General features: G+C 40.9%; 1 protein-coding gene and 1 long non-coding RNA gene across 4 annotated transcripts in view; both read right to left on the bottom strand.

The window, feature by feature from the left end:
* Positions 1-1521: 1521 nt before the first annotated feature.
* On the bottom strand, positions 1522-12925 carry LOC146369114 (peroxisome proliferator-activated receptor alpha-like). Of its 3 annotated transcripts, none has more exons than XM_084910427.1 (8): positions 11964-12925; positions 7988-8207; positions 7458-7612; positions 4674-4812; positions 3674-3873; positions 3327-3590; positions 2995-3238; positions 1522-2776 (listed from the first exon to the last, which is right to left on the bottom strand). In XM_084910427.1, exons 2-8 carry the CDS (start codon positions 8169-8171, stop codon positions 2634-2636), a joined length of 1329 nt encoding a protein of 442 aa, XP_084766553.1. In that variant the 5' UTR covers positions 8172-8207; positions 11964-12925; the 3' UTR covers positions 1522-2633. The 3 variants fall into 3 exon arrangements, with proteins under 3 accessions (XP_084766553.1, XP_084766551.1, XP_084766552.1); XM_084910425.1 differs by having other exon boundaries at positions 1522-2891; positions 11964-12922; XM_084910426.1 differs by having other exon boundaries at positions 1522-2891; positions 3327-3587; positions 11964-12920.
* A 67-nt stretch (positions 12926-12992) lies between these two features.
* Positions 12993-22589, bottom strand: part of LOC146369113 (uncharacterized) — a 36590-nt gene continuing 26993 nt past the window's right edge. The window contains exons 4-5 of the long non-coding RNA XR_014797381.1: positions 19283-19334; positions 12993-16949 (exon numbers count right to left, since the gene is read on the bottom strand). This is a non-coding gene — a long non-coding RNA (uncharacterized LOC146369113). The remainder of the gene's footprint in view (positions 16950-19282; positions 19335-22589) is intronic.

Below are 22589 nucleotides of genomic sequence, written 5' to 3'. Positions count from 1 at the left end.
AGAGCTAAGTCACAATATCAAGTTAATATCTCAGATTTTTGACTTGTTGACTTAAACTTCTGAGTAAGTACAGGGTGGGCCATTTATATGGATACACCGTAATAAAATAGGAATGGTTGGTGATATTAAAGTCCTGTTTGTGGCACATTAGTATATGTGAGGGGACAAACTCCTCAAGATGGGTGGTGACCATGGTGGCCATTTAGAAGTCGGCCATCTTGGATACAACTTTTGTTTTTTCAGTAGGAAGAGGGCCATGTGACACATCAAACTTATTGGTAATGTCACAAGAAAAACAATGGTGTGCTTGGTTTCAACGTAACTTTATTCTTTCATGAGTTATTTACAAGTTTCTGACCACTTATAAAATGTGTTCAATGTGCTGCCCATTGTGTTGGATTGTCAATGCAACCCTCTTCTCCCACTCTTCACACACTGATAGCAACACCGCAGGAGAAATGCCAGCACAGGCATCCAGTATCCGTAGTTTCAGGTGCTGCACATCTCGTATCTTCACACCATAGACAATTACCTTCAGATGACCCCAAAGATAAAAGTCTAAGGGGGTCAGATCGGGAGACCTTGGGGGCCATTCAACTGGCCCATGACGACCAATCCACTTTCCAGGAAACTGTTCATGTAGGAATGCTCGGACCTGGCACCCATAATGTGGTGGTGCACCATCTTGCTGGAAAAACTCAGGGAACGTGCCAGCTTCAGTGCATAAAGAGGGAAACACATCATCATGTAGCAATTTCAAATATCCAGCAGCCTTGAGGTTTCCATTGATGAAGAATGGACCCACTATCGTTGTACCCCGTATACCACACCAAACCATCACTTTTGTTGTTCCAACAGTCTTGGAGGGATCCATCCAATGTGGGTTAGTGTCAGACCAATAGCGATAGTTTTGTTTGTTAACTTCACCATTCACATAAAAGTTTGCCTCATCACTGAACAAAATCTTCTGCGTGAACTGAGGGTCCTGTTCCAATTTTTGTTTTGCGCATTCTGCAAATTCTGTGCGCTGATCTGGAGTTTGTCCCCTCACATATACTAATGTGCCACAAACAGGAATTTAATATCACCAACCATTCCCGTTTCATTATGGTGTATCCATATAAATGGCCCACCCTGTACTTACTCACTTTACTTTAAGCACGTCTTTTATCCTGTCTTCCTCTCCTCACCCTAACCGGGCTTGGCGGTGCTGGAGGTTTCTTCCTGTTAAAAGGGAGTTTTTCCTTCCCACTGTTGCCAAAGTACTTGTTCATATGATTGTTGGGTTTTTCTCTGTATGTATTATTGTATGGTCTACCTTACAATATAAAGCACCTCGAGGCGACTGTTGTTGTGATTTGGCACTGTATAAATAAAATTGAATTGAATTAAAAGTCAAAATTTATAGATAATACCTCAGAATTTGATTTACCAACAATGAAGAAAAAAATGAAATAAGTCACAGAAACAAGCTTCCACCATAAAGAGTTTGGTGTATGTTCTGAAGAGCTGATGGCTTCATTTAGAAAGTGATGTTAAATAGATTTGTTTATTTCAGACTACAACACATTTAACATCAACAGCATGTTTACACATATATAAAAGATAAAATGTTTCATTATGACCTACAACAACTTCGCAATGCTACATCGCGGTTCAGAGTCCAAGTACAGAAAAATAAGGTGATCAGCTCCTCTTTTTGAGGCCTGCAAATACACACGTCTCTTACACCGAGGTTAAGGCAGTCTTGTTATATTTCCAAAACTCAACACAAGCTAATTAACAGATTGTTTTGTTTGTATTGGAAATATAAAGTACTGGCTGTTAGCACATTTTTCTCCTTGAGATTTAGTTTTACATAATGGCAGGATTTGTACATAAACATGTACTCTGTAACACTGAAAATCTGAACTAAAAGAAAAAAAAGTGAGCTATCACGCTGTGTTGGCTTTTAACAGCAGGGCAGAGGATGAATAAAAAAATGACACATCAAATAACAGATTATTGCCTGCGGGAGAAGTAAGGCTAATTATCTGTTATGTGTTGGAGGCAGAAGCTGTGCCCAAAACAGGAGAAACCTGAACTCATGCAGCAAGTAACGATGACACTTGATCAGTTCTCTGCGAGTTGTCAAGGTAGTCAAAGCAAACGTGCCACAAGTACGCAGTAACAGAACAAGAAAATGACATAAACCACATCCAGAGGGCCCTAATCTGTTACGTTCACAGGCATAGTTATCCTCAGTGTACGCACGCATGAGGTCAGCAGTCATACCCAGGTATATTTTTGATATGTGTACATAAATTTCTTTGCACAATATGCTAATATGCACAGCCTGCTTCAGATTCACTTTTCTTCACATGTGTAAAAGCTGGCATCCAAGGCACTCAGCTCCAAGACATTCTGGTGCTGCTGGTCAACAAAATTAACCCTTTAATGATACCTCTGCACATCTATGGTTTAAAAAAACGCTCCCTTTCCACTGTGCGACCTCTTAATGAAGTGGAAGCAGTCACTTTCCCAACAAAAGCTGCCTCCCCCCTCCTTAAAAAAAGATTTTTGTTTTGCTCCGGTTGGTGCAGCAGCCTCAGAAGCTGCATTGCTGTTCCTTCCTGTACATTCATATGCATTTCTCAGTTCATATACTCAGTACATGTCTCTGTATATTTCTTGCAGCAGCGGGTGCAGGGAAGTATCCTCTGTCGTCTTGATTTCTTGCACCAGCTGAGCATGCTCAGTGACCAGCTCCCGGAGGTCAGCCAACTTCTGCAGCAGCCTGGGGAAAAGGAAGGTGTCATCTGGGTGATTGGCCAGCAGGTGGAGCCGCAGCGCCTGAACAATGCTTTCCTGCAACTGCTCTACTACAGGTACGTCTACCAGGCCTGGACGATCTTTGGGAGCAGTGGGGGAGGACAAGATAATGAAGAAGGAAAATTCAAATATGTCTTTTTCTCTTTTAAATTATTATGCTACCACCTATTATCGGCCTTTTACCTCCACAGCAGATAATAGCAGCCACAAAAAGAGCTAGGTCGCTGTCGTCCAGCTCCAGAGAGTTGAAGCGTGTGGCAAACTGGAATTTGGGCTCCATCATGTCACTGAATGGTCGGCGGAGACTCTTGAGGAACTCACGGGTGATAAAGCCTCCACCACGGGCCACCAGGAGGCCGTCCTTGTTCATGCACGAGGCCAAGAGGGTGAAGAGGGCTTCGTAAACACCGTACTTCAAGAGAGTCACCTAAAAGGTAAATAGAAAAGCAACAGCATGAGAACACTCATCTGCTCTTCCTTCCACTTCTCACCAAAGAAGGCAACCTGAAACCCACCTGATCATTCAAATCCAGACTCTGGAAACCCGGCATAGCTTTGGCAAACTCCGTTAGCTCTGTGACAGTCTCCACTGAGGTGCTCTGGCAGCAGCGGAAGAGCCTGGCTTCGGCCTCCCTCTGCCGAAGCTCCCCGCACGACACAGCCGGACTCACTTGTCCGAGGTCGCAGTCAGACTCCGGATAGTCGCTGTTTATCATATGGACCGCTAACGTTCTCTCCGCCAGCTGGAACGTCTCCATGTCGTGGATGATGAGAGGCTGCTGGGAAATACAGAATCTGTCGGTGAGGCAGAGGGCAGAGATATAGAGCAGAGAATATTCTCAAACTTTATTTTCCACTTTACCGGCTTTCTAGTTTTTCCAGTGAGTATGAGCCGTGCTTTTGCCTTGTTCATGTTGAAGTTCTTCATGTAGGCATCATGGATCTGCCTGACCAGAAACTTGTGGTCAGACATTAAGGGACTTTCCACCTCTTTCTCAACCATCTTGCTTTCCTCCTTCAGCTTCAGTTTTTCTGCCTGGGGCATACGACCAAACCGGATGGCTGGTACATAAAACACTGGTCATTAGAAATTGCCACAGGACTTTCTTTTTTTCCCCTCCCTCACATTGCACAATAAATTGACATATGGAGCCATAAGGCTTATGCTACCTCAGCAAATATTCAAGGATTCAAGGATTCAAATATGCACTAGTACCCTAAAAAAAAAGAAAGAAAGAAAATCACGTACAACAGATCTGGTACATCCTGTTCTATTTCTATTCTTCTGAGGCATGCCATGTTCCTCTCATGTTTCTGATGCTGCTAGTGGGAGGTCATCACAACAAACTCAGTGACCCTCCAGCATTCACTGCAGACGACGTGCCAGATGTCACAGCAAAAGCATACTGACTGAAGTAGAGCTAAATTACCGAGGAACGACAACCTGCTGATGTTTTAAAGAGCACATGTTGAGACTGAGGATGTTCAGACTCTTATTGGCAGTTCACAGTGCATCAGGCTAATCACCCTCAAGTTCTTTCACTGCGATGTTTCAGCAGTGCTTTGATCAGACTAATTTGTTACATACTTGCAACCTTAGTTCCACATATGGGGAAAGGATGTACGATACCAGTTTTTCCATATCAACAGATGTCGGACAGGTAGAATCACAATTTTACCCTTTTGGTTAGCTTATAATAGCTAGCTTATGGTAGCTAATGCTCGCAAACTTAGCCTGACCTTTAAGTTTATCACTGGTTGCTTGAGCTTGTTCTCAGATTATATGTTTTACTGTTTACTGTAATCCTGTAACTGTGACTACACTGGCTGATATTTTGCAAACTTTCAACTTTTTCCATTACCGTTGTGGGACATGCCCACAGAGAGGCACTTGTGGAATCTGCAGTACTGGCACTTGTTTCGGTTCTTCTTTTGGATTTTGCAGTTCCGCTCACACTTATCATACTCCAGCTTCAGCCTGATGGTCCTCCTAAAGAAACCCTGATTTGACAGACAGAACAAAAAGACGTTATCACATAGCTTTCTCAGTGGTCGTCGTTCAACCACACTGCATAAGCATAAAAATGCACAAAACTAACATATATCCATATTTTCTTACCAGATTTCATTTGTACTCTGCAAACACATTTTGCACCACCTCACAACATACAAACTTCAAAACTAACAGTGAAAGGCTGGCTGTTAAAGCCTTGAGAACTATCCATGAACACCACTTAAAGAAATGACAAGTAAGCTTGTCTAAGAGAGTACAGGCTGTGTTGAAAAAGAAAGGTGGTCATAACAAATATTGACTTTCAAGCTTGTTAAAATTGTACAAACTCTGTTTTTGTCTTATATACTCTATTTCAATGTATGCTTGCACACGTTTCATTAAACTGCAGCAGCCTGTTTCCCACTTTCCAAGAAAGATTTAAAGAAATATGGCTCAAGACTTGCATAGTATTGCATGTGCAAAGTACATTAATACGCACATATTAGTGAATGTGACCCAGTGCCTTTGCATTAGCACCCTGCTCAGAGTCATGGACAAAACAGTAAACAGTTTGCATATTTTATGCATTTTTGCATTAAATGTGCACCTTTTAAGCTCTGGCAAGATCAATGTTAATATCTTTGGATTGCATTTGAGGGAAATTACACCTGTTCTTAAAGGAAAGGATCTCTAAAGATGTGCAGTAGATTTGACCTTTTTTTTGAAGAACATCTCTTTTTGGAGGAGACGTTATAGCCCTCAGATAAGGCAAGGCGCATGATATTCTAATGCATACTCCACTTACATCAGTAAAATTTCCAACAGGCCAAATGGTCATTAAAGACATCATCTTACACCTGGCTGAATTTATGCTGAATAGCAGCTATTTTATAATTTTATTAGTTTTATTATGCGTCATACGCCACTTTTGTGTCAATTTTAAGCAAAAGACTCTCTTTTGTGTGGGTGGAATCAGCCAATAGAAAGCACTGAAGGCCATATTACAGTCATCAGAAATGCATTACATAACATTACAGAGCTGCAGAAGGAGGAAAAACAGATGTGTGTGTTTATGCCATACATGTCCCTGCATGTTTGTGTTTGGGAAAACAGACACAACCAGAGGCCAGTACTGTGCTGCGATATCTTAGCCGGGAGGCGAGCAGCAAGGCTGACAACATAAACAAAGAGAACGATTGTGCAACGCTTAGGAGCAAAAGTCTCTCTCATTTTTTTCAATTTTCTATCACTAAAGGCTTTTCCTGACTCTAATAATATCTCCTTTGCTCTAATGTTTCAGGCCCATTATCACCACAGACTTTAACCCTGGTAGGGCAACATCACAGCGCGTTCACAGTCCCACTGCTCGGTGCGCCTCTCTTTGAAGCGAGGTGCTGAAAATACTCCACAGAGCCCGTCCAGCATGGTAACCGCAAACTGTGACTGTGACATATCAGAAGCAAGATTACTGCAGTCAGAGAGTTTAGAAGCAGCGTCATCAGAGCACGCCCCGTCACATATGCAGTGTCCAACAGTTCAAGGTCATCACGTCCCTGCTTCAGAACAGCTGCTGTGTGACACGGTGATAGGTGTCGTGCCAACGCTGGCAGCCGCTCTGACAGCAAGACTGTGGTGATGAATGAGACGTGTGTCGTAAAACAGAGCCCCGGTGGGCAGCTACAGAGTTAGACAGCAATAGATTATCCACCAGATGCACTTTTTTAGCATTAGAGCAGCACAGTGATCAACCGTCATTGTTTTTTATCAGAAAACCCACCGACCTATATGTGCAAATGCAGAAGTAGAGACATCTTTATCGCATTTCCAATCAGCGGCAATGTCGTGGAAAAGCGAAAGATCTTTATTAAAGAGAAGCAAGGCATGAGACGTCAACAGGGAGAAAGCGTCAGAGTTTAAAAACTCATGCAAAAAAGTAGCAAATAAATCTCAGATTAGCAGCAACAACCTGCGGCCAGCTGTGAGGGTGCAATGATCTCATGTGACTGCACAAACAATGCAGCGACCGTCCTCTATGGTTTTTAACACACGCGCTGGTTACTGAGGCCAGCGGTCTCACTTACCCAATATTCTCAGTGTCGGTGTTTTAAAATAAACTTTTAATCCCTAAATTGTGAAGAATGTCCAAAAACATAGATAAAGGAAAAATGAAAGCAGCAAAAACTACATTTTACTAATCATCAAATCCCAAAAGGGAATATTTAGCAAAGTAGAGCAGTCCACTGTGTCAGTAGCTGCTCTGTGTGTTTATAAATGTGCGTGTGTGTATTAATGTCATTGACTTTGGCTCTCGGCCAACCAGGACAGAGGTGACAGGCCTAGCCGTCATGTCCTCTACCCCACATGACTCGGCTGCGTGTCTCAGAAAGTTTCCACTGGTCTCCATGTCAGGCGCCTCTGCGCTGCCAAACTTCTGTATGTGTTTTGGTGCTGCGTGCGTTCAGGCATGCACGTCATCTTTTTTTAAACTTTTAGCTGTGCCATTCAAAAGAACCGTGAGTTGAACTGTGTTTTCATTACGTTAATATCTTTGCGCTCCTTTAATCGCCTTTCTCGCGCCAAAGTACGCCTGCATGATGCAGTCGATGTGCTCCAGCTGGCTACACGATCCCTGTTTAAGTCCCAAGTTTCTTACCTTGCAGCCTTCGCATGCGTGCACCCCGTAGTGGAAGCCCGAAGCTTTGTCAGAGCACACCCGGCACTCGAGGTTGAGGGTGCTGCCGCTCTCATCTTGGCCAGCCGCTGCTCCGCACACTCCTGATGATGGACTCGAGGCTGGGGTCAAGGTCTCTACAGCAGAAAAGATGAAAAAGACAAGAGGTTACAAGTTTTAACATTTGGCATGATTAAGGATCCTGCCCCTGATTCTTTCCACCAAGTTTCTTACCTGTCTCTCTGTACACCAGTGGCACCGATGGGTTGAAGTTGGGGTAGCACTTATGTGAGTAAATATATGTTTTTAAAATTGGGGTCTTTGGGTCAAGCCAAATCTAATAATGAGCTTCTAATATTGTCATTTAAAGCCATATTAGGCTCCAAATCTTGACCAAAACAGCAAGGTAGACCAGAGCCCTACAGAAGGTGTTAGATAGCTTTTTAATTCTCTGAAGCATATGTTCTTGGAAACCAATCTCAACTGGTGATGAAGCTACCCCTCATACTCACCCAGTGCGACAGAGCTGTTGGAACCCGAACCAGTGCTCTGGTACTCTGGAAAATCAAACCCCAGTGCGTCATCTCCTATAGACTGGGAGATATCACGAAGATCCTCCATCAGGTCTCCACAAAGTGGACTTCCCAGGAGGGAATCCCCCAGTGGGGATGGGGGGCTGTAGTGATCCCCTGCCATGGTAGAGATCAGGGATTCAAACCCTCACTCACCAGACTGTAAAAAAAAGGAGATTTTGGATGAGGAAAATGAAGTCTGTGAGTGTGAAAGCACACCTCTGCTAATGTTTGGACAAACTCCTTTTAAACATCAAACTGATTGTATTGAACATCTCCATCATGTTTATTTTGAAACTTGATGTGATGAGCGATGGTTGGATGGAACTAGGAAATTAAGAGCCACTGCACATTTATAAGGTATAAGCTATATGATAAAGTTTACCGTACTTTGCAAGAGTCTATCAGGACTATAATGTACAAAATTAATATCATATTGTATTAAATAAGACATGCAACTAGTGACTGAGAACATAAGCAGATCAGGAAAGTGTTTATTAAGGTCACAGAACAAGTGAGCAGTATGGTAGTTTTCTCATTAACTTCTATGCAACTTGACATCTTTTTGCAGCCAGAAGTCCCCATCCCCTTTCTGGCCATCAGATTTTATGCATTGGCTTAACTTTTCATACAGTTATGCAATTTGCTAGATAAGCGATGGATGACTGGTTGGTTGATGGACAAGTTCAGGCAGTGTGTTTTCACATGAAGACTGCTAAAGCGCTGATATATGAAGCATTTCTCATCTCATCTTACAATACACAAACAGCAGTGAGTGCATCCCGAGGTTTATCCACTGGACACCCTCTCAGGGACTCAACAGTGGGTCACAAATGAAACATTTACCACATTCTTACAAAACATCATAATATGACTCCACAGGAGGCACCGAGCAAGCAGCAAATATTAAAACAAAAAATGAAACGCATGTTTATTGTCGAACGTGTGAGACGACCGTCTGAAAAATGCAAATGAAGCACTGTCTTTCACTCCACCGGGGTACTAATGCCATAAGAAAAAGTCTATTAAGTTAGTATTGTGAAGACTATGTTCGTAAGTGAACCGTGCCTTGTGAGTCAACAGCAGCACATTATCCTAAATGACTTATTTTCACACGTTTAATCCCGATCTGTTCAGCCAAAGTACTCACACATACAGCTGAATTCAAAGCCTTTCACTCTGATATATGAACCTGCACGGAGCATATAGTGTCTAATATATACACTGTTTACACTATGTGAATAGCTTTTAGGTCTACAGCACACAATTTAAAGTCACTTTTGTCTCTTGAGGATTAAAATCAAGACAGAAGTAAACAGTCGACCTGTCTCTTCTTCTGCACGTCTGCTTTCAAGAGTGGATCTCGCTGCGTGTTGTGTGGGTGTGTGTTTGCTGGAGCTCCCAGCTGCTCACAGCGGGGTAAAGGACATCTGTTTGAACCATCACGCAACACAACAGCACCACGGCCAATGTTCGTGTTCTGTAAGGTGCTCTCTCCAACTTCCAGTAATTTATAACAGCAGATGTTACTGCAGACTTTCTTGATAAGCAGATTAGAACCATCCAAAGTATTTTTTGGCTGCAAAACCTAATAAGGAGGTGACCACACACGCACAATTTGTAGGATATAGGCAGAAAAACACAAGTCTTCCCTGCAGACAGACGTTTCAGATTGATGGTCTGCTTTCCTAACCCTCTTAAAATGCAACTCATTCATTTTTTACAGTATTGCGTTACCATTTTACCTGTATTTTAATTACATCAAATCTGCCGAAATTGCGATGCACAATCTCAGCTTGCACAGCTGCACACATCTGTAAGACATGCATGAAAAAAACCCAAGTGTGACTTTACACCTTCCCTGTTTAAGCTACTTTAGACTTAAAGCATGCACTATGACAAAAAAAGGGGTTGAAAAAAGTTGATAAAATCCTGTCTGTGTTAAGAAACATGCCCTCTGTGAACTCCTGAGCCCCACCAGCAAGGATTATATTGATCCGAGCATGCGTCTGTATGTTTATCTAGTCTTTGTGTTGCAGCATTTAGGGGACAGGTCGTGACAGGACTCTGACACCATGCAGGTAAATAAGTACGGGTGTGCAAACAGATGTGTGCCGGCACCTGCAGCACGCCATCAACTGCACCATACAGAGTGTATTATACCTGTGCCTAAAGGCTTTTCTAACAAAACACAGCAAACTTTTTGGGCAGTCATTGACAAACTTGCTGACCAACTGGTTTGTTAAACTGCTTTGATGCAGAGCGTGTGCCCGCTGATATATTTGTTGCCCCTGGGTGCTCAAAGAGATTTCTTCATCAAAAGGTAGATTGAGTAACTCCTGTACATTCTGCAACAATACACAGCAGATAAACCACAGATCAACGAGTTAAAGTCCAGCCATGATACTCATTTCCACATATTGTTATTTTTCTTGGAGTCTAGAGTCCAACACATACACACACACACACACACACACACACACACACACACACACACACACACACACACACACACACACACACACACACACACATATGTATAAAATTCACAGTTTGAAATAGTAGTTAATAATATTACACTAGGTGTTCATGCAAGCCCTCAGTTCACCCAGTGATTGGTTTTGCTCCTCTCCTTTTCTAATCACCCCCACACTTTTTTGATTGGCTGCCCCTCACAAACAGAAGGTTATGTGCTAACACTGACATCAGACTGAATTAAAAAAAAAAATGAAGCTACCCTTCCATGCCACCTCCATATCCACCACTGTAACAGTGGATAAGAGATAAATTAAAAAGGCATACTACACGCTGCTTAATGAATTGTTAAATCGAAGGGATGTTGCAGAGGGTATGGCGATTTGTTGGTGAACTCTTGGAGTTTGGAGAAAGGTGAAACTTTAAGGCTGTAGTTTCTAAAATGTGAGAGCTTCCTGGAGCTTTTCTTGGGTTTATATTAAATACAGCTTATTAAAACTTTTGAACTTTATTATCATTTGTTATGGATTAGTTGGATGTCACAGTATTTTGATGGTCCCATCATGCCTGTAACTCTGGCCTGTCTCATTCATGTATTAAAGCCCTAACAAGGTGACAGCAAAGTTAATTGACTATATTTCCGTTTGAGTCCAGCCCATGCTTCCCCTCTACCTCAGAGGACATTGTGTTTTAACTCCCAGAGGAACTTTGATCCCAGACCTTAGGGCTCTATCTTTAGGTTAAAGGAGAAGAGGAAACAGGAGCTGCAGCCAAAGACGTCGGCTGGACTCAGGAGAGAGCACGTTAGACGATACAAAGGAGCCAAAATCAAAACACAAAGCATCATATTTCTAGTCACCTGGAAAGTTGCACATCCTTTCTTAGCCTTTGTTAATTAAAAAAAAAAAAAAAGCAACAGCTCACATTTGTCAGTGCTGAATCTGGATCAGCTGTTTGGACTTTTCGAAAACAAGGTCATCCACTGGCCACAGATTGAAAAAATAAATTTAAAAATCAGGCACAGAGTAAACGTAAAAGCCACATCAGTCTTGCATCATCAAAGTATCTCTTTGCATTGCTGCACAGAGTGTGACATAGAAGCATATCTGGGGCTGCAGGGGGAAGCGTGCCTTCCAGTGTGCGTCTGCGGTTTGGTCACAACATATGAAGACATGACTGAAAGGAAGTTTATCTAGAGCTCACTCGCAATACAGCTCACTAAAGACAAGTGTGTGTGTGTGTGTGTGTGTGTGTGTGTGTGTGTGTGTGTGTGTGTGTGTGTGTGTTTTAAGAGAAAAGAGATACAAAGTTAGCCACAGTGTCCACTTCACTTATACTTTCTGCGCGATTGAATAACAAAGTTTGTTGAATCAACAGGCAACTGCACAGAGAGCTTCTTACACAGTTACATAACATTATAGAAATAAATGTTGGTAAATACCTCAGCTCGGAGTCTGCTATCCGGAGCATTTCAAGCTCTCGCTGCCGGAATGGACGCCTGTGCTTTATCAGAGGAGGAGGAGGAGAGAGCTGCTTCGGGCCCGGGACGCTCACGGATGCGCCTGCTGATCGGCTCTGCTGCCTCCCTCCCTGCCGTCAAAAACGTCATCCTCAGCAGGAAATAACGTAGAGAGGGACCACAACATGGCGCACACACCTCCTGACACACCTATGGTTTCAACCAATCGGAACACGAGAATTGTGTGCGGGGGGGTGTTCGGTAAGACACAATCCCTTCTTGGTGGCTCGGTACAGGATGGACCGGTGTGGAGGCGCATTGTCTCCTTTATCTGTACCCGGTGAAGGGCGACTGGATCTCTCTGCCTGGGCCTGTAAGATTAATGCCATCCGATCGCCTCCAAAACCACTTCCTGTAATTAAAACGTCAGCAGCGTCATACTATCGAGTAATAATTACGTGAATGCTCAATAAAACGACAGCTTTTCCAGTGACCTGCCCGCTGGCAGGCAGTCTGGTGATAATCTCGCTGTAAGCAGTGTGTGCTTTTCAAATATCCCGCAAGTATCAAATGGATATTTTTGTGACACTATTATGACGTATTTCACTGCAGTTAACAGTGGTCACTTTTCATCTTTAAGGACCTTACAAAATACTCAAGATGGTTGTAATTTAGTCAGTAAATATTTATATTTGCAGGCTAATTACTGTATCAGTGAGTGTGTCAAACATGAGGTTCAGGGGCCAAACTCGGCCCGCCAAAAACTCCAACCTGGCCCACTGGACAGCAGTGAAAAATGTGAAGGGACTTATAACAGTATTTTTCTAGGTTTTCTATTTTTAATGAACAAATGACTGAATGAATTAAATGACAGAAACGTTCCTGTTTTGTTTATTATCCATTATAGGAAGATTTTTTTTATAGTGGATCCACTGCATATATATATATATATATATATATATATATATATATATATATATATATATATATATATATATATATATATATATATTGAAGTATTATTACTATAGTACAGTGTGTGCAACAAGCCATTTTCAACTGTAATTTTACCAGTCTGTTACTTACAGAGTCGTGCTGACAGATTTCTTCCATTTTCAGCAGCATTTCTTTATTGTGTAGAAAAACTGAGACGTACTGTTGAAATCTGTGGCATTTAGTTCATGGTTTAACTTCTTTACACTGGCATGGAGTTCCACTGGTCTGACCCACTTACCCCCTAAAGTGGGATATATGTGGCCTACAGTGTAAAATGATTTTTGACACCCATGACTTAACCTTACAAACCCTTTAAGGCCAAGTATATAATATTTGATACATGACTTTTTCAGACCTCTACGTTATCATTGTGACCCCCGTCATTGAAGCATATGTTAAAAAAGAAAACAAAATAAACTGCACAATACACAGTAATAAAAATGCTCGATGTAGCAAAACACATATATGCAAATTGATGACTCATTGCTTTTTTTGTAATTTGTCTAAAGGTTCACCCCACCCACCACCAATTTAAAACAATCAAACTAGCTGAATGAACTTTTGCTTCTAATTCCAAACCTTCTCTTTCACAGCTTTTTGTTCATTAGTGTAAAACTTGCTCTATTGTAGCATTTGTGTGAAGCCACACATTTCAGGTGACAATCAGAGATATGTGCTGTGTCCAAGTATTGCTGGGAAATGACAAATAAGTCTGTCTCTTGGTGTTATGCTGCTCACAGTTAAGCAGTAAGAAAGTGAAGGTCATTTTTGTGTCAGCCTAATTTGCAGTTGCAATCCAAATAACAACTGTCTGAGTGTTTGAATGGCATTCTACCTACTAAGCCACACACTGGGATACAAATCATGGCCATCTTTCAGGTGTTTGCCTTTTATTTACACCTTAAAAAAATCCCCATCTTCTTTAAAACACATTTAATAGCATGAATAAGGTAGGCGTGTGTTCTTGCTTTTAAAACGGTTGCTCCAAAAAGCCTCCCTTCACAATTTAGTGCTAATGGCACTTCATACTGTGGCTACCAGCTGGTGTTTTTTATTTGATGGTGTACACTTGGAAGATTTTTGATATTTAACTGTGACCCTATGGAACACATACTTGACCTGTGGCAAAATTAACTTTATTTCAACCATAAGCACGATGTTGTGTCAGTGCTGCTGTAAGGTTACTTTAGTTGGCAGAAAGCAGCCCTGCTTTCCTGCCTGGACCTCCTACATGTAGGTCAGCAGGACACCCTCATTCTGTACCCAACTCCTTAGAAATGTATAGCCCATCTTAAAGTACATCTAACAAATTAGTGTAGACTGTGATTGTCTCCAGCAAAGCAACAACACCGCATTTAATATCTGGCGCCATCTACTGTGAAATGACGCATGACAATAGGATATTTTGGCTGTCATATTTTCCTGTGGACCTGCACAGTAAGTGTAGACGATAAAAACCCCTCATGGTGGCTCAGCGTGTTCTCCCACAAACAAATGGCAGGGTGATAATTTATGATTTTCTTTGGTTTTACCTCGGCACCTGGTCTCCCGTTCCATCTGGGATGGAAACACAAGCTCATTTTTTCTGAATTCGAAATGGTTTTTAAGCAGTGAGCTACAGAATCAGCTTTGGTCAGGGATGTCGCTTGAAAACTCAAAGCAAAAGCTGCACTCCTACGTGTGGTTTCATAAAACAGCATGACTCTTGGCTGTTTGCTCTACCTTCAATTGTTTTCTGGAGTTTTACTTGCCTTTAATCTTGCACAGTATTAACATCTTAAATGGAAGAAATCCCATGCAATTGATTTTTGTTTTAAAGAACAAAAGAGAAATGATGCATGCTTTTTAGGAGACTTTTCTAGACAGATAAAAAGATACATGTTCCTGAGACACAGAGGCTTTGGGGATTAGAATTTCAGGGCATTATGAGCTCCTTAAAGGGATTAGAGACTAAAGCAGCATTTCGAAGAAAATATCCCATCTAGGGAGACTCTACTGTTGCACAGTTGTTATCAGCACAAAGATCAGACTTCAGCCATTATTTGCTCAGCAATTATTTCTTGTCCAGTCTTTATTTAATTACTGAGGGAAAAGTACAAGCAGCAAAACATGAACGCTAATAAAATTAAATAAATGCCTTTTTTATGCCATCTTCCCAGTGCGAGTTACAAATGTGTAAAATGATTGTCTCTCTGAAATGCGTCGTGTGAGTGAGCGCCACTCAACCATACACGTGAACCCTTGAGATCGAATGCCAGTCTTTTGTGGGCCTTTGTAAAAGAGACTGTCCCATTTCTCAGAGGCAGGGAAAATGACAAAGATGTGCGCGCTCCTGTGATGTATTGCTGCCCTCCAGGGAAGGCAGTAGGTTGTATAGTTAGCTCCTGATGGGGTAAAATCACAACCCTGAAACCACACAACCTACTACCTCACCCTGTACGAACATCATAAAGCACCCAGGCGGGTAAGGAGAGGATTTGTGCGCGAGTCGCATCGCTGCATAAATGAAACTGAAAGCAACTTTGTTATTTATTATTGCAATGAGGATTGCCATGATAATGTCAGTTGAAATGTTACACGCTGCACATAAAAGGATGCACTTGAACTGTTGAAGCACTTGCAGGAAAAGTTACATGAAAAAGCTGCAAAAGTAAAAGTGGCTAGATTTCACATTACTTCGCTAAATTTACTACACGCTGTGAGAACAAGCTTCACTGGTTACAACTTCAGACTAGCAGAACTTACCTTTTTTTAAAAAAAAATAATAATAAAAAAACAACAACAACAAGCATCAATAAGAAGAGAACAATTTCCCACAAAAATCTGCATATTATTTTAGGTTAAACAAACAAACGAGTCCAAATTCAAAAGTCATGCTTCTTATCCTTTTGTGGGTACGATGATGAAGATGATGTTATTACAGCCGCTTCAGGAAAGACAGTAAGTTGTATAGTCATCTGACAGCTTGGGAATGACCCTAAAACTATACAACCTACTACCTCACCCCAAAGGACAGTTTAACTCTCGCACGGCTCTCCAGTCGCACCCAGTCGACCTGTGGGAACAGAAACTCAACGACAACTGACCCTTGTGAAATTAGGACAAGACTTAAAAAAAAAACTAACTACGGATAAGCTGTAATGGGTGGAGTTAAGTGTGTAAAATTCAACCACAATTCAATGTAATAAAACAACAGCATCACAAATGTGCCGATGAAAACCATAGCATCCAATTAAAGGCAGAAAAAACAGGTGGATCTTCATAAAGTTGATTTTGTCATTGTTCCAAAGGTCAAGGCTGAACTTCTGTGTGCTTGTACTGTTAGTGTATTGTACTGTGTGTAATGTAGGCAGCTATATTCAATGTCATGTAAAAACGGTAACGTAATTAAATGTTTGTAATTTTAAATAAAGCCAGTTCTGTAGTCTTAGTAAAACATCATCATGAAGCAGCACTTAAACTTACTTAATTCACAGATAAAACACTGCATGTCCAAAAAAGTGCTTGTTTTACATTTTAAGAAATTAAACATATTTTTATTTCTGTTTTGTTCAATCCGTTTTTGTTTTTTTTCTAAACTTGTTAAATCCTGACCCAGCTGCCAATCTATCAGAGGTTTAACACACGCAGACACACAACAACATCTCACAATCACATCCACACCCACATTTCTAATCACTATTTACCCAACCTAAGATGCACTGTGGGAGGAAAGTACCCAGAAAAACCCACACAGGCACATGGAGGACATCCATGCAGAAATGCCCCAGCTGATCATGAGGTTCCTTATTATTATTTTTTATACATTTAAAGGAGAGGCTTAATATGCGAAATGTGTGGTAATTAAAAAACAAAACAAAATACACTCAAAACACTTCCTCTGCATGTCACTTGAGCTTGGCAGGTCATCTTCCCTGAGCAGGTCTGTGCGGTCTGTCAACTCGCCTCCTCTCAGGTTTCCTCGTCTCGATGCTGACAAACGAGAGGAGAGAGTGAGCTGCACTTCTCTGTTCAAAGGTCAGACTTTCACTTCTTGTCTAACACAGGAGCATCAGAAAACAACAGAGCACCTATATCAGCGTGCTCACACATGTCATACACGATGGATACAGAGAGCAGTACGTGGGCCTCCTTCAGTGCCGGTGTGCAAACACACGACTGCAGGTGCTTGCATGTCTGCATGTGAATGTGTAGAGAGTGCAAGTATCCTGTGGCTGTATTATTCATGACTATCCTGTTGCATCTCTGTGTTGCTACCTGGCAGTTTATTAGAGGAACACACACACAGTCACACCATTAAAAGTGACTCCAAAACTCTGAAGTCGTGTGTTGTGCTTCATGGTAAACCCATCTGTGTGTGTGTCGCAGGAAACCTCGCTGCAAATGAGCAGATTTGTATGTCAGAGTGTGTGTTGGCCTGAAAGGTCGAGCAGACGAGGTTGTGGTTGTTTCAGGGAGTTTCCTGAGTGAGACAGGAGAGGCTGCGGCTCTGCTGCGGTTTCCCCCTCGAGTTGGGGAGCGACGGAGGGGAGGGGAGAGGCGTGAGGGCGCGAGGTGGGGGTCAAACTTATAAAAGTGAGTCACTGCCTTAACTCTTCACGCGCACGCACCAGTTTGTGGCTGTTTTATTGCAGGTCGTTTATCCCATAAATGCCACACAAATCTCTATATGAGCTACTTGCTGTCCAACCGTGTGAGGTATAAGCAGGCCTGACTGTGTGTGCAGCTCGCTGTTTCACTTGCACTGCTAATGCGTGTATGCAGGGTATCGGGTTTACACAGGAGAGGCCCTTTTACTTAAAGGGTCACTCCAGGTAAATTATGACAAATGCATTTTCCAGTTTACTTCTGCTGAACCAACATTTTTATGCATGTGTCACTGAGATTTCTAACCACAGTTAAATGTCTTTTGATTTTACTCAGAAATTATTAATTAAAAAAATTATTAAATTATCCAGAGTGAAAAGGATGACTTTTTTTGGAATACATAGGACTGATTTTATTAAAAGTTATTAAATACTATAAACAAGCAGAATTTCATTAATCTCTACTGGAAGTGGGTGGAGGCAGAAAGCAAAGCACAAAAACGTTAACCCTAAAAACACAAGGCCAGTCAAAAATCTTCATTTCTTTTGTAATTTTGGGTCAAAAAACCTTTTAACATTGCCCAAAAGCATTACATTAACACTTTTCTTTAGTTAATGCGTGTAATTAAAATACAATTGTTTGTTAAATGTGATTAAAACATTTTTGATAACACAACTGTTTTACAGTTTGTCAAAAAAAAAAATTAAAACTACTAAAGAGAGGTGCAAGTGAGATCCTCGATCTAGGCATGAACTTGCAAACAACTTTCCAAAAATACATTCATTCAACATTTTGAATACACAGTGCCATAAACTGTAAAACTGTCAGGACTGAGCTTCACAATTATTTGAGATTAACCAATTCACCCTTTGAAGTGAGTGGAGCCGATGTGTCTGGAGGGTTACAATAATCAGCAAATATAAATCAAGAGTAATTGCTTTTTTCACTGCTTGCTGTTTTTTCATTTGTCGTTTTGATTTAACGGCACGCGGTCAGCCGTGCCGTCGGAAAGCCTGAAACTGACGTGAGATAAAAACTCGAGCCTGAACCGAACCCGTGAGTGTGTTTGTGCGGAAGAGCGCCGATCCGAAAATGTTCTAGACGTGTATGCGACTCAAAGTCGTCTTTTAATATCACAAAAATCTTAAGTGTGAGGTGTCCTGTCGCTCTGCATGCAGTTGATCAAACCCACCAACAGGTGTCATGTCTCCCTAAGTATGCTGGGAGAGAGTGCGCAGACCCGAGGGCTCCTGTGACAATGAGGCCTTTGTGTGATTCCGGGGTGCCAGCCGGAGTGCCCTCGTGTACTGTTTCTCTCTAATCTTCATTTGACCTTTAGGCTGACGGCTCTTCTGTCCCATTTTTCCTGACTAATTTCCTTTGAGGAGATTATCTTTGAGCTGCAGCACAGACTTACCGTTTCAGATGACACGACAGACACAACGCACCGATACGAGTTTTGACAAAACGCATCACACGATGCTACGGCCGCTGGTGTGTGCTGGAGACGGTTGTGTTTGATAAACTAACAACAAACCGCGGTCGCTGAGCTGTGTGCTTATATCATGGAAAGCAGTCCTGAATGATTTTTGACTGTCCAGGCATGTACACACACAAAATAGGTGCTGCTATATACACCAAAAGTGCTACAAAAACATACACGGATTCAATAACAAGAATATAATTTTAAAGAAAATTAATAAAAATGTTAGACTAACCTTGATATCAATGTCTGGCACGGAAAAATAAAGTCACTCCCAAGTAATGACTCTGCAAATGAAAGCGAAAAACAGATAATCACAGTTACACATGTCTGTGCATGCAGCATTGTTAAAATGTATTCACAAAACACACACATGTGCACACACACTCGGCAAGGTGTCCATGTATCGCTCAGGTCATAAACCTGCCAAGCAGTTACTTAAGTGTATCATTATGGCTGATGTAGCATATGTTAGAGTGATCATAGCTCAGAATACTGTAGCTGAATTTAGACGGGATAACTGCATTACCATTCACTGCCAGTGCAGCTTAGATTCATCTCTCAAAAAGGCACTAACTCCAGGAAATTACTACAGGAACTTTACAGGTCCAGAGAAAGACAAATTAGCCTTTAGCCTTTTTTTTTTTTTGGTTTGTTTTCGGCATTTCTTTTAGGCATTCGTACCATCTTCATTTTGGTCCAATGTTACTTTTTATTAAACAAAATGTGGAATTTTTAAAAGTGCTTATATTAATATTTAAATATAAACGACAGTAACTGAACAATTAGAAACAAAAAACAAAAAGCAGAAAATTAAATATTATAGCTAAAAAAAATTTATGTTAACAATTAATTTTAAATCTACATTTTAAGCCTGAAATAAATAAATAATATGGACACCATCCTCTGTTTCACTCTCTCTCTCTCTATCACTCTCTCTCACACTCACACACACACACACACACACACACACACACACACACACACACACACACACACACACACACACACACACACACAGTATTCTTAAAACATATTAGAGAAATAATAAACGGCAACTGTAAAGTACATTTACAAAAATGTAAAACAATTATATATTTAAATGTTTATATACATCAGTGAATTACAAATGTATTTCTCATAAGAAAACGAAAACACCAAAAAAAATTTCTCAAGTCTTTTAAAAACTACACTAGAGTTATCCAACGATTAAAAAAATAAATACAACAAAATAATTATTTTTCACTTAATAAACTAAATTGTGTACTAATATAGTAAACACACACACACACACACACACACAAACACACTCTTTCTCAAGGACTGTTTTGCTACACCTTCAGAAAATGAAAAGCTGGAATCTCCCATGAAAATCGAATTCATCTAAAACCTTCCCTGAAATAAAAACACTTCATGAACAACACATACTCTCACACACACATACACACAAACAGGGATTGAAACAAAAAGAAGTGTAACTGAAACTAAAAACATCTCATTTCTGCTTTGCTGCTATACAAATTAAGTCGTCTTCATACCAAACTGACTCAATCTATAAAACTAACACTTCCATCATATTATTTATTTATTTATTTTTACACCACAAAGTAAGTAATTAAAGTATGTATACTTGTAGTTTTTAAAAATGGGTCATTATGCTATTTTACTATGTGTGTGCCTTTGTATTTTACTGAAATGCACCTGTGTGTATGTTTGAGGGAGACTGTGTGGCCATCTGTAGTGCATTGTGTGTGTGTGTGTGTGTGTGTGTGTGTGTGTGTGAGAATGCTCAGAGGAGGAGGCTGTGCCCTGCACTCCTTGGGAGAGGCGTGGGAACCCCATTCATCTTAGGAGTCAGGGTTCATTGTGGGGTACACAGCATCAAATGTGTCTGGTTGTTTGCCTGTGTGTGTGTGTGTGTGTGTGTGTGCGCGCGAGATGTTGTGTGATGGTCTTTATATTCGCTTTCTGAATGTCGTTTACTTTTCTTATGTTTTGTAATGACAACATTTCGATTACAAGCTTTCGATGTTACATTCACATTTACAGTAAATATTTAAACAAAAAATATTTACTTGCTTACAGGAATCACGGCAGGAACAATTAATGGCTCTTCAAACACAGGAAAACAATGTGCGCTGCATTAAATCGCTCAAAAAACTACAATTTACTGCCAGATTTGCAAGGGAAAAAAATAACGCTTATCAATTTCAAAAGCTGGCCAGGATTGCTTCCTTCATTTTCCCGAGATGAAATATTATTTACAGACTTGGCAATATCTTGTGGACATGTACTGTACAACGTACAATGTGCGATGAAATAAAAAGACCTAATAAATGAGGAGTTTTGCGTATACAAAAAGCAAAAGAAAATCGCTAGAAAAATATTTTGATATGTTTCCAAACGGCGATCGATAGTTTTCAAGGCACTAAAAACATTTTGAAGCGGGCTTCTCTCTATTTAGACAGGACAGCGGATTCCAGTGCTTCCTCACACAAATATATTGGATTGTACTGTGTTTCTAGGAAATGTGTGTTCATTAGAGTTAAACAGATAATGTAGGAAGGTAAAAACAAACAAAAAGTCCGAGCAGAAATGAGAAGACAGCCATATCCTGCATCTGACTCCTGCAGTTTTCACTGCTACACCTAAAGAGTAAATGTGTCTAAATGCTGCTATATAACTCCTAATTTCACCTGACTGAGGGCCTGAAGAACAGGGATTGGATACACTAAAGCGACGTCAGGATTTCCTGTCAGTGTGACAGTGATGGAGGAGTTTAAGCCAGGCTCAGTAGTGTGAGAGTGGCGGTTGAATAGGCCTGTCAAACGTAGGATGTAGGTGGGATGACTAGAGCTATCTGTGATGACTCACGCTGCCTCCACTCCTACCTTTTGGTCATGGTCGACTCTGATGTGCTGAGGTGTTCAACGTGGAGTGATATCGATTTAAAATAAAAAATAAAATTTTAAAAAAGCAAGATTTTCAATTAGCGAGCTTTTCAAAAACTGATTTATGGATGATAATTAAAAGATGCCAAGTTGAATGGCACTGCTGAGGGGTGTGGCGCACTCAGTGTTTTAATTATGTGGAAAATTTAATATAATACGGACAAAATTAGAGCCGATATTCATCGTCATGGATGAAGTAGCAGTTGTAATCAGGTAATAATAATATAACCTTTTTAATTTCCTTTACAAAGCAGAGCACTCTACTACAGTCAACATGTACCTCTCAAACCGTGTGCGTTTGCAGTTTAATCAAACCATAGTCTGTAACCGAGCGAACGAGGGCAAGCTTTAAATCTTAAGACCTTAATGGAGTTTTTTTTAGGAAAAAGTTTTCGTTTTAATAAAGCGTCATAAACGATGTGTCCAAAAAGGCCTGTTTGAGCCATATTAAAGCGACGTGGGGCCACGTGTCAGCACTGACCCATTTTCAAATATTTAACCTTTACTTCCAGGGAATAAACTAGGCACATATTCATTAAGATGAGGTTTTAATAGCAGAGCTCAATACGAGTGGCGTTTAATCATTTTCTG

The sequence above is a fragment of the Perissodus microlepis genome, chromosome 17 (genome assembly GCF_051167445.1).
Source record: "Perissodus microlepis isolate ML-2025 ecotype Zambia chromosome 17, ASM5116744v1, whole genome shotgun sequence".
NCBI classification, from domain to species: Eukaryota; Metazoa; Chordata; class Actinopteri; order Cichliformes; family Cichlidae; genus Perissodus; species Perissodus microlepis.
This window is presented reverse-complemented; position numbering and strand designations above follow the sequence as displayed.

Bases quoted from the DNA above. Each gene is read 5' to 3' on its own strand.
- LOC146369114 (XM_084910425.1), bottom strand. From the start codon at position 8,171: ATGGCAGGGGATCACTACAGCCCCCCATCCCCACTGGGGGATTCCCTC. The intron at 3,239-3,326 runs GTGGGTTTCAGG...TTTACCTTTTAG, and splicing joins GTCTGGATTTGAATGATCAG to GTGACTCTCTTGAAGTACGG. The intron at 2,892-2,994 runs GTAAAAGGCCGA...CTGCTCCCAAAG, and splicing joins TGCTATTATCTGCTGTGGAG to ATCGTCCAGGCCTGGTAGAC.